The sequence below is a fragment of the Bacillus rossius genome, chromosome 3 (assembly GCF_032445375.1).
Source record: "Bacillus rossius redtenbacheri isolate Brsri chromosome 3, Brsri_v3, whole genome shotgun sequence".
NCBI lineage: Eukaryota > Metazoa > Arthropoda > Insecta > Phasmatodea > Bacillidae > Bacillus > Bacillus rossius.
This window is the reverse complement of record NC_086332.1, coordinates 73,962,898-73,975,485: the sequence shown is the minus strand read 5'-3', so window position 1 is coordinate 73,975,485 and position 12,588 is coordinate 73,962,898. Positions and strand designations below refer to the sequence as shown.

General features: G+C 36.2%; 1 protein-coding gene across 5 annotated transcripts in view; it reads left to right on the top strand.

The window, feature by feature from the left end:
• LOC134530895 (alpha-L-iduronidase) overlaps nt 1-10,664 on the top strand; it is a 57,181-nt gene extending 46,517 nt beyond the window's left edge. For 4 of the 5 annotated variants that reach the window (XM_063366183.1, XM_063366182.1, XM_063366179.1 and 1 more), the window contains 2 exons: nt 8,011-8,144; nt 9,976-10,664. In XM_063366183.1, the coding sequence (XP_063222253.1) occupies nt 8,011-8,144; nt 9,976-10,231 (390 nt within the window). In that variant the 3' untranslated portion in view covers nt 10,232-10,664. Of the gene's footprint in view, nt 1-6,766; nt 6,844-8,010; nt 8,145-9,975 lie in introns of all 5 variants that reach the window. The other variant, XM_063366181.1, reaches the window with a different exon arrangement.
• The last annotated feature ends 1,924 nt before the right edge of the window (nt 10,665-12,588 follow it).

Sequence of the window (12,588 nt, the reverse complement as noted above, 5' to 3'; positions counted from 1 at the left end):
ATTTTAGCAGTTTTCGGTACTTAAATTTAAATATTGTAATGGTAAAAATTGTATTAATTTTAATATGAAAATTGTTTGAGTGATGAATAAGAAAAATAATTAAAGATTTGGTGCTAAGGGGGGGGGGGGGTTTGAACCCCTAAACCCCCCCCCCCTGGCTACGCCCCTGGAGATAGACAAGTATTTGTATTGGCCTTGAATTGTACTAATGTGGGATTTTCATACGCTCAAATTTGATTTATTTCAGTTGCTGTTGGAGCGCACATTCATTATTCTTTATGTACTTAAAGTTTTTCTTGTTAAGATAAATGTTTTACGTGCATGAATTTGATAGGAAATACGTATAGCGCACGTTTTCTCTTAAAGAAACGTTTGATAAGTCCTACGGGTTATGATACTATTAGATTGTATAGTGTTTAGCGTGTCTTTAAATGCATGTCTTTTGTCGCGTAAATAATTACGAGTATTTAACGCTCTCCGCGTTGAATATTTATTTATATATATGTACGTAAGACAGTGATGTTAAAACGTATGAGTGTGAGCTGTAATGTATTTAATAAATGAGATTATTCAATATGAGAATTATGTTTGATACACATGTATTGTACTTGAGGGTTCTACAGTTATTATTGTTATTGTCATATGTTTGCTCATCGCGTGTTATCTAAGAAAATAATACTTATGAATAATATAGACAAGATTGATATTACGGATCTGAAACGGAGAGTTACTAATTATTTTCACGTTGATTATGCTAACGTGATTAAGCATGAGTTATTGGTAGGGTTAATCATCCAAAACATCCTCTACTTCTGTTTCCTGTTCTACTACAGGACTTTGTTTATGATTCTATCTTGTTCCATTGTCGTTGAGCGCACCTTGGAGGTGGTTGTGTTTTGGTTTCTGCGACGGATACGAAACCAGCACCCTTCAAATTCATTTTCGAAAATCAGGTCCGAACTCGGGGTACAGTATTTTTTTTTATCCTTTTCGCCTTCACCGTAGTCGTGTCATTATGCATCTGGAAATTTCGGTTTGCTAATCAAATGATTCGATAGTCGACGTGACTGCTCCGGCAGCGAATTCTAGTGGCGGGTGCGGAAACAACGTGTGATTCGCGTCAAGGAATGTAGTTTAAAACACAGTTTGCGTATATTTATCACAATCGGCATTATTTAAAAATAATTCTACGTTAATTTTTGTGTTCGGGTTCCGTATTATAATTGCATTTGGAACATGGCAATACATGAATTTGCTCGTTACCCAGGTTAGATGTTGCACATCTCTGGCGAGTACTGAAATACTAGCTCACTATTTTTTTCCCAACCAACGTAACTCATGATGCTACAAAATACAAACCTATAAATTAGCCAGACTGGTTTCAACATCTATTGCCATTTTTTGAATTATTTTTAACTTAAAATTTGGTATGGTGATTGATATAAATTATTTAAATTATAATTCTTCGCAGTTATTATTTGAAGTCACGGTTACACACGCTGCGCTCGTTATCTATTGTTCTTATGTACTATTATTTAAGGTAATTCTCTGTTAATTGATTACAAATGTTGTTTTGCCGTTTATGTTTCTTCTCATTTTCTTCTATTTTTAACCCAAATATTCTAAACATTTTCTATTTAATAGAGGTAGAAAGTAACTCAATTGTTCATAATTAATATGACCAATTGCGTGACCTTATAAAATTTTAAAATAAAAAAAAATAATTTTTGGTTCCGAAATTTGTGACCCAACAACTAATGTTAGAAAGATTTGACAATAAATGTACCTGTAATTACTAGAAAATTAAATATGCTTCTCCGTGTGAGATCGACCCTTTTTAATATCGTTTATTTAAATGAATAAAATGTATTTTACAATAAAAAATATTTATTAAAATTTTATTATAAATTTATCTGAGGAAGTTAAGTTTTTTTTTTTAAAAAAATGAAATGTACATTGGCTTGACACTCAATCACGCTAAAAAAATTTCTTTAAAATTTTAGAATATTAACCCCCACCGGGCTGCTGTTATGATGAAACAGTTGAATAATGAATGCATCCGAATTGAAACATAACAAAAAAAACATTACGGAATTATAAGTTGGCTTTTGCGAACACGGTCCGAATCCTACACACGAATCCTGTTCGCGAAAAAGGCCTTGGCTTGTAAAAGTGATCAAGAATTTTGACTCGCGTGGCGAAGAGGCCGGAAAGCTGGTCTGAGGTGAAACTAAGAATTTGAGCATCGATTCAGTGAGCAATCCTTTCTTCATCAATAGCTATAACACGCTGTGTCAAATACATATCAATCCAGTTGCATGATCTTATACACAGTTTTGTTAAACATGATCAGTGATGTGCATCTAATCAAAAATACAAATAAGAGGCTGATAGTAACAGAACAATTTTAATTTTGTAATCCTAACTAATATTATAAATGCAAAAGTGAGTTGGTTTATTTGTTTTTTACGCTTTCACACGTAAACTATTCGACCGATCATAATGAAATTTTGTACACGTGTTCTCTAGGGTATAGTAAAGAACATAGGATACTTTTATATGTATATATATATATATATATATATATATATATATATATATATATATAAAACAATATTTTTTCCGAAGGGCCAAAAAATTGATATTGGTATGTATGATCGTTCCACAAAGATTTTGAGTCAGTTGAATAAAATTTAACCCCATCCGGCGTTTCAATAAGTAAATTAAATAATTCACCAATACAATACCCTACTGTAATAGTAGCGGTCAATTCACTATTAAATTGTATTTTTCTGTCACCGAGAAGCAATACTTAAACTTTTTTTAATTTTTGAGGTCAGGTGTCTGTTTATTTTCTTCGGTGATGGTTGTTTGGACGTTGATGCTGAGGGTTAAATTTTACTTTTAAGAGAATTTTGTAATTTACTAGAAAATGATGTAGATCTTATTACCAAAGTTTTCCTGGACTTGCAACAAAATTTGAATAGTGATCAGTGGTTGTGCGCAAGAGCAATATTGGCGTCAAAAAATTATATCATTAATGAAATCGACACTTATATTTTAAAAGAGGTGCAAGGGGAAATGAAGTAGTATTAGTCAATAAATACAATCATCACTTGAACTTTCGGGTGTACCCTCACATATACTTCAAATGAAACTAAATGTACAAGTCATGCTTATGCGAAATCTAGATGTTCCTCGACTATGTAATGGAACGAGGCTTTGGATCATACATTATGGCAGAATATACTTGGTGCCACCATTTTAAAAGGTGTCGGTAAAAGGGAAAGTGTTATCATACCTCGAATTCCAATTATCCTCACTGATCTACAGTTCCAATTCAAAAGAGTTCAGTTTCCCGCCAGGCTTAGTTTTGCTGTTACCATCAACAAAGCGCATGGGCAAACATTGCAGGTAGCAGGGGTGCATTTGGGAAAACCGAGCTTTTCCCATGGCCAACTATATGTAGCCTGTTCGCGTATGTCCAATGCCCGAAATCTACACATGTTTGCACCGGACAGAAAAACTTATAACATACCTAGTATACAGGAGCATTCTAAATAATACTTTGATTTAAGCTCTTTTTTTAAAAAAAAAAAAATTATTATACATTAATACTTTAAATTTTTTAAAATGTTATTATTTAAAATTATTTATTTTTTGTAATAGTGAAACATATTTCAATAAAGCATGTTTTCAGATTTTTAAACTAAATTGTATGTTAGAATTTTTAAATACTGATGATCCCAGTCACGCAATAAAAAAACAATTGCCATATTATTTTCTTTTCTTTGAAATGATCTTTGATACTTATTTAGGATATCAACGTGAGCGAAGCCACGGGTAAAAGCTAGTATTTACATAAAAATACATTTCTATGCAGCTTCTGCTTATTAAACTTCTTTGCTTAGCCCGAAGGTCACTACTCCATGTTAAGTATGTCACTTCCATAGCTATAACAATATTATTAAGTTGAAAAGTATTATAAAAAAACTTTTTTGACGCAGAAAATTTTATTATAAATCATTTCCCCTGATCATATTTTATCCTTCGCTCCTCATGACAGACTGAAGATTCCATTATTGTATCTCATATAAAGTTCGGTTCCACGAGCAGAGCTTAGGGATTTTTTTTATCCATTTAAAGTACCAAAAACATAGTTTCGCTTATATGCCATATATATTTTACGGGAGTTTTTATCTAAACTTTACGATTTAATCGAGATATTTCGATTAGTCCTATAATAATCGTAATGGAGATAAGATTAAAAACTTATACATTAGGCGTGGCAATAAGCAACTTGATATTAGGATTAGGAGAGTGTTACCTGAGTTTATTCTATCGTTCATTTCCACAATAATTTCACGTGGACTGAATAAAAAGGGGTTTTTAAAACTTATCAGGAATACATTTCTAGTCTTCAGGGGAAAAAAAAAAACAACTGTTTTTAAATGGGGGAAATTCAAAGTTTAAATAGAAACCCTCTAAAAATCATCTCGATATTTTAATTTTTCTTCGTCTCATTTGGTGAAACCGGCCTTAGGAGAACAGTCGGCTGCAGCTGAAGAGTCCAGCCAGTACCTAACTAACGGGCGCCGTCTGGTCGGGGTCATGTGTGCTAGTGAGGCGGGTGATTCTAGCGCGGTGTCGCCTCTATGCGCAAGGCTCTGAACTAGCGCGCAGTCTTCTCGTCGTCATAGGAATAGGTACTGTGAAATTTGAGTTGTGACCGTAACATAATATGGCCATCGTATATATATATATATATGTGTGGCGGAGAAATGAAGATAAAGATGTAATGCAAGTCACTTAAGTGCTTTCAAGAGTCCGTACCGGTTGTATTACGCCTAAAAATCACTCAGAAAACACGCCTTTTTAGCCATTTTTACTCTTCTAGAAACACAGTTTAAATTCTTAAACCGAAATCAAAAGTAATTTTCATCCGTCAACAAATTCTTAAATGCTGTTCATGAACAAACCCCACTCGGATATCTTGAGTAGTTTGAAATCGCGTTTATCCTGAAGCTAAACGCACCGTGTGTGTGCCCGGGCAGGCGGCACCCTAACACGGCGCACGGAGCCAGATGAAATCAGTGAAGACATTCCCTCTTTTCGGATGTGACACATGTTTGTAATTCCTGTCAAGCAGCTCCGGTTTCGGTTTGCCTTGGCTTCCTGGAGGTCGTCCCAGCATGTGTTGTGAAGGCTCGCTGTCATTTGCCCAGGCGGACTCCTCCCCCCATGTCACGGGTCTGGGTTTTGTTTTTTTTCAGTTGCTGGCAAGTCGCAAAGACCACATGGGAACACATACAGTTTCCTGAGCTTCAGGAAAAAAAAAACACGCATTTTGAAAACTGCTTAACATATCCAACTCAGGTCTGTTTACAAAAAAAAATACTTCAGATTACGTTGCGGGTGGATGAGTAAGACTGTGTTTCTATTTCGTTTTAAACTGCGTTTGTAGGAGAGTGAAAAGGGCTAAATTGCGTGTTTTCCGAATAATAACTTTTAGACATGAAACATCTAGTGAAGATTCTTGAAAGCACTCAAGGGACTTGCATTACACCTGTATCTTCATTTATCCGCCATGTAATGTTATGATTGCCGCTCAGATCTCTTGGTTGTCCCAAGCACGACGAGAAGACTCCACGCCAGTTCACAGCCTTGCACTTAGAGGCGACACCGCGCTAGAAGCACCAGCGAGCGTGGCACTTATCGTCCCGCCTCACTAAAATAACACACCCCTGACTAAGATGGCCTCTAAATGCGGTATTCCAAGACGTCCGGGTAAGGTAGCGAATAAGCACTGCCTTATTGGTATACAGCCGTAACCTAACTCGTTGGCTATATTCAGAACGTGTCCACACGGAATCCCAGCAGGGGCGTAGGAACCGGGGGGGACAGGGGGGACGTGTCCCCCTGAACTTTTTGGGTGGAGGGGACTGTCTCTCCCCCCCCCCCCAACTTTCTAGACCGTGATATTTTTATTTTATAATATTTTTCTGCCCAACTTTATTTGTAATTTCTTCACTCATCAAATTTTATCTTAAGGAAACAATAATAATTTTAACATCGATGTATCCAATGGTTGGATACAAAAACTGCTTAAAAAGTGCTATTTTGCACTTTTAAAATCAAAATTTTCCGGTGGAGGACCCCCGGACCCCCCGTCTTAGTAAGAGGGAAATGGGTTTACATGACATCAAAATCATTATTTATCCCTCTCCAACTTTATGAACACAGCTACGCCAATGAATCCCAGTAGGGAAACAAAGAAACAGTTTTAATGAACGGTGCCCTGCGCGAGACTAGAAACTGGATTCATCGCATTCTAGCGGAAGTTTTTGCAAACACTAGAGGTAGGAAGCAGCACCATCTCAAAAAAAAAAAAAAAAAATCCGTAATTCTCATTTTCTCGAGTACTTTTTTAATTTGCGATCATTTCTTGTTACGGCCACGGAAGTGTACAAAATATGTTCCAGGATAGTTACGCTGTCGTAAATATTGATTTGCCCAACCAATACGCTTAGTACGTCCCAGTCGAAATCACGCCTGCGTGGAATTTGGGCAACAGATCGGTAACGGATGGGACACCAAAAACAGTTACCCTAAAAATAAGGGACTGGCCGTGTCCTATCGTGCACTAGGGCGCAGGTGTAACACATCCAACACCAAACCCGTGTTGGAATGCCGGCCTAAACAACAGGGAGGGAGCAGGTGGTGTGTGTGCTCGAGGCTGCAGCTGGCCGCGGGCTGCTGTGCGCAGGCGCAGAGACTGCGGGCCTTCAACGTCACCCGAGGCGAGGCGCTGCTCGTCTGGGGCGATGAGCTCGTGCCCACCAGGTGCCGTCCCTCCACACACACCGCACACACCCGCTGGGGCCGCGGCAGTGGGACGAAGATCGTTTCACCGACAGTCATTCGAAATAACGCGAAATTTTGTCTCCCTGTAGGCAGTTCACCAAGTTATAGATCATAGGGCAGATGGTTTCCGCTGAAACTGCTTCTACTGGGATTAGAACCCACGAACCCGGATCCCAATTCATCTATTTTCTCCCAACTATGCTTTTTGGAATTGCCCTCAGCGCAGCGCGAATTTGAGTCCTGACTGCAAACCCGCCTGATCATACAACTCAGAAACACTTCATGGTCACCAAACATCATTTATTTGCATCACCATTCAAACCTAATGGGTATTTTCACAACTAGAGGTAGTAGTGGGCGAAAATCCGCGACCCGGAAATCTTCGTGGGCTCATGGTTCGATGTCCCGATGGCCTTCTAAGGCTTATGGTGAGCCAATATTGGCGATATACGAATGGATTTCTGGTAATTATAAAGACGGCATGGGTCGATGAAATGAAAAAAAAAAAAAAAAAAGAGCATTGACGAAATGCAGTTGTGGGAGGGATAGGAATACCCAGAGGAAATCCGTGGAAACACACCCACTCACGGTAACGTCCGCCATGTTTCCCGCTTGCAAGAAATCATGGTTTTACCTCCTACCGGGAATTGAAACCAGATAGACTTGAAAGTATGCGCGTGATCTAAAAACGCGACCGCTCAGACGAATGGAGTGATTTAATTCAGCTTATGTTATTATTTACATTTGCATTTGTTTACAAATGGTATAGGCTACTCAGCTGAGTCTTGCTTCCGTTCAATGATCTTATTTTGACACAGTACATATTTTAATGAACTGTTATGAAATATAAGTCACTTACTGCATTGCAAATCTAAAATACAAAGTGCCCAAACGGCTCTATTTTTGTTATTTTCTCCCCCTTCCCCCCCCCCCCCCCAAATAAGTGGCTATACACTTACCAGCCCAGATCTACATGAGATTGTTAATAAAACTCATTTCCAAAAAGCTTTTTATTAATACACTCGGTGTCTGACCATTATTCTAAGCTGTCACTGTCTGCAAATGAAATTATAAATTCCAGATGTTTGATCAGTGTCGTCAATTATTAGTTTTCAGTGAACAAGTGTTTATTTTCATCCCTCGCAGATGTGCACGGAGATACGAGGTGGAATTCTCGCAGCAGGTGGCGCTACCTCGCTACAGTCGACTGAACCACGGCCATCTATACTTACTGTCCTTCCACCACGCGGCGCCACTGTCGCAATCTCCGAGCGGGGAAGGTGAGAAATTTCTCCTGCATTTCTAATGTTTGATTTTTTTAGACGATGCGTAAAAGTACAAACGGAATGGAACACGGGAGCGCAAGATATTAACGTTTCACTGTGTCTGCCGTTTCAACAGTTTACGAAAACGTATCAAATGTGAAACATTGATGGAATTTCACTGTTAAAAATATGAAATTTACCTAACTGAAAAAAAAAATTGAGACACTAGAATATAAAACAGTTGTAATTTAGTATTCACATATTTTAATACGAAGGTAATGATATACTAACACTATATCTATATTCGTTTAAAAATATATTTAACACATTTAAAACATAAACAAACGTGTAAAACGGGCCTTATCGTCACGAATGGTATAGCTGTGCATAGCTTAAATTAATTTTAAATTATAAGTGCTAAGAAGAGTGTTGAAATTTAATGTGAAAATGGTGAATTTCAAAAAGAGCGAGAAAAAAAAGGTTAAAACCGTAAATCAAAGAATATATTTACTTTATTACTAAAATGTTGTATATATGTGTATATACATATATATATACATATAAATATACATATGTACATATATATATATATGTATATACATATATATACATATACATATATATATATATATGTACATACATATATATATGTATATCAAGGACCGGAAAGTTACTTTTAAAAAGTAACTCAGTTACAGTTACAAATACTCCATTGGAAATGTAACCCTGTTACAACTACAAGTTACACTACTGAAAATAAACCAGTTACAGTTACAGTTCTGAGAAAAATAACTTTATGTTACTTTAACAGTTACTTTGTGAAAAACTAAAAATGTGATATGTAATATTGTTATAATTAAAAGCTAATAAAACATATTGTGTTTAGTAAAGATATAGGTATGTTTATTTAAACTGAAAAATTTTAAATTAGGTCTTAAATTACATTGAGTCTTTAGTTTACACTAAAAAATAATGAAATGTTCGTTCGTTCGGATCATCTTATTGTTCGCAGCACCACACAACATGCACTTCACAATAAGGTTATTTTGATCACTCGACCGAACTTCGAAACAATTAGAATATGAAGGCCACGGCAACGAAAGTTCTGGACTGCTTTCTCGGCTTCTCGCTTCATTAGATTCTGTCATTGCTTTCGCGCATGTGCACAGGTAGGTTAATTAATTAAACAGAACAGCAGTAAACCCGCATGTCGCAAATATTAAATAAATGACAGTCAAAATACGAGCGCAGGCTAGCCAACAGCAGTTTTACAATTACAAGAAATACCATCGCAAATAATATGCTTGTCGGGATTTTCGTTCTGGGATTGAAAAAATCAACAAATCGTTGTTCGTTCAATAAGAAATACATTAAAAAAATGTAACGCAAGAATTAACGACAATTATCGTTACTTTAAGGCGGAAAAATGTAATTCAGTTACAGTTACAGTTACTGAAAACTTTATATATTGCGTTACCACGATCGTTACCATAAAAAGTAACTGTTACAAATTACGTTGTTACTAGTAGGTAGCGCGTTACTTACAGTCCCTGATATATATATATATATATATATATATATATATATATATATATACACATACATACACATACACATGCATACACAAATGGCCAGACGAGACAATGACTGAATATTCTGAAAGATTTCGGAGGTAATTAATTTGAAGAGCTGTTTCAGAGTTCCGAACTACCGTACCAAAGTTAATGCTGCGGCAAGAATTTAAGTTCCAAAACACGGTACCTGTGAAATTTGAAATTCCCTTGTAGCTCCGTGTTGCTGCAGGCGAGTATACTATAACCATATATTGCACTGTAATGGGTTACAGATCCTGCGGCAGGGGTGTACAGAGTGCGGGCAGTGGACATGTGGAACAGGCCTGGCGAGTACTCCAGGCTCCTCCTGTACCCTGGTACGAACAACCAGGCCCCGATTCCAGGCAGCTAGCGCTATGGCAGATAATCTTTAGACAACCCTGTTTTCCTTTTACTTTTCCAGTTATCCCCAAACATCATAAAATTTTTACAAATTCAAGCGTCTTTATATTTAGTTTTAATACAGAACATAATGCAAATAAATACTAAGGTTTTCGAAACACATCATAGGCTGTTTTTATTTTTCTAATGTAAATTTAATAAATGGTTGTTGCAATTTTATACGAATGTTGCAGATACTGTAATAAATCATGAGAAATTGTTTACTGTGTACTTGAAGTATTTGATTTGAGTACTAATAAACTAAAATTGTCTTTTGACATATTATTTGAAAAAGAAATCATTACCGGGCGTTAAAAACTTATTTTTCCTCAAAAATATTTTTCTATTATTTTTGCTAACCTTGAATTCTCCCGCCCCTCAAATGCCTGTTTTTCCCGTTTTGTTAAGTCGGGGCCTGCGAACAACCCTTAGCAGACCTGAACATCTGAGTCGGCCTCTGGCTCTCAAAGTTCATGACAGTGTGCACGGTTTATCAAATAACTAACAAACTAAATATTAAAAAAATAATAACACTGATAAATGTTTTTATTAACTGCCTACATTCATTCCCATTAACTATCACTCAGAATATATGTAAAGTGGTCATACTTGCAACCCAACGTAATTAACTTGCCCGAGGGAATTCAGATATAGGATATACTTTCTGGAGTTTGCATAAAACTCTTAAACTAGGTAGGTATATAATTTGTAAACATTATATTTTTATAGGGATGTGCGGGTACTCGATAATTTCAACTTCGATTCGATTCATCAACTATTTGATCCCGGAACCGAAACTAAAATTTGGAATCGAAAAATTCTGGCAATTTTTTCAAAAGTAAAAAAATCGAAGAAATTGACGGTTACCGTTCAACTGATTGCTAGAAATAAATTTATTCATCAATTATCATTAATGTAACTCGTAAAATTGCCGCGCACTTTCACTCAAGCAAATTTAATAACGTTATGAAATATATGTTAGGCCGAACATTAAATTCTTTTCAAAGATCGTGTATGATATAATTTACACGTTCAGAACCACTAACTGTTTAGGCTTGCAAAGATAAATACCTTACGAAAACTGCTTGTTTATGAAATAGTTTAACAATCTGCTCAAACATTTTTATTTCTGCCTACTTACGGCATATTACTCATGACCATTTCTCACGTTGCACGGGAAAAAAATATTGTTGGTTTATTTGTTTTGAAAAATAAATAACACATATTAAAAATGAATTTTACAACCATCAACGCACAATTTTCTGTTAACAGTTAAAATAGTTCCTTGTTCAACCATACATTTACAAAGATCGCCATTCTGTGACAGTCTTCTGTTAACAGAATAACCAACATTAAAACATTCACGACATAAAAATATTTTAGCGGTGCCGGACGTATAGACCAGTTGACACGCCGGGAAGCCTACAACTCACGTAGTTTCGGTTCCCTGCAAGAATTTCCGAAGATTTCCGAAGTTTTGCATTTTGGGTTTAACGCCACTTCAGCCGCTAAATCAGAAGTTTCCAATGAAAAAAAGCATGTTGTGACTGACCTGACCTAACCCAACCCTTCGATTTTTTTTAATTTCAATTTTTGAGAGAAATCCGAAGTTGCACGAACGTGGTAGGGAACCGAAACTATGTGAGTTGTAGGCTACCGTGACAGGCCACCATTTATCATAGATCGCGCGTGCCGAGACACAAAGGAATCGAATCACTGAATCGTAACATTCTGTCAGTATCGAAGTACTGTTTACTGTTTATGCTTTTGCGTTTTACAAAACTTAATTAAAGCTGATCATTGTTGTGTGGTTTAACTTCGTGAAGTTAATAAATTAATAATATTTACGTATTTTTTCCGTTTTTAGGGGAACAGATCTTGTTGAAAAAAACAAAGAAATATATGTTACTTATTGGTTTTAATTTAAATAAACCTACTGGCTAGGCCATGCTGCATACGTCATATGTGCAGATGTAGGTTAATTAATAAATTATACTTCTTAGCGCAGCACGCATCGCACTATCTCGGTGACTCCAGTGAGGCAGCTGACTTTACCGTTGGTAACATTTGACATCTTTAAACAGTGGTGAAGTGATTAAATAAGTAATGGATGAAAATTGTGGCAAGTTTAAGGGCCGCAGTCATCTTCCAGAATTGTATTTCTTATTCATTTAAGTTAAATACATATGGTTCAAAATAAATGCAATTTTTTTTTAGTTAGTCCTACCAGACTAATGACTATGTAGATAAAGTTACCCAAAGAATCGAAATCGGAATCGAATTTCAACTCTTGTGGTGAGAATCGAATCGGAATCGAATCGAACTGAAAATCATGGAATCGCACAACCCTATATTTTTATCAATAAAATAATAAAAGTTTGTTAAATTTACCTGAAATAAGTAATTTTTTTGCAATTAATCACCAAATCATAAACTTGTATTTTTGAATTTTTAACCATGGTTTC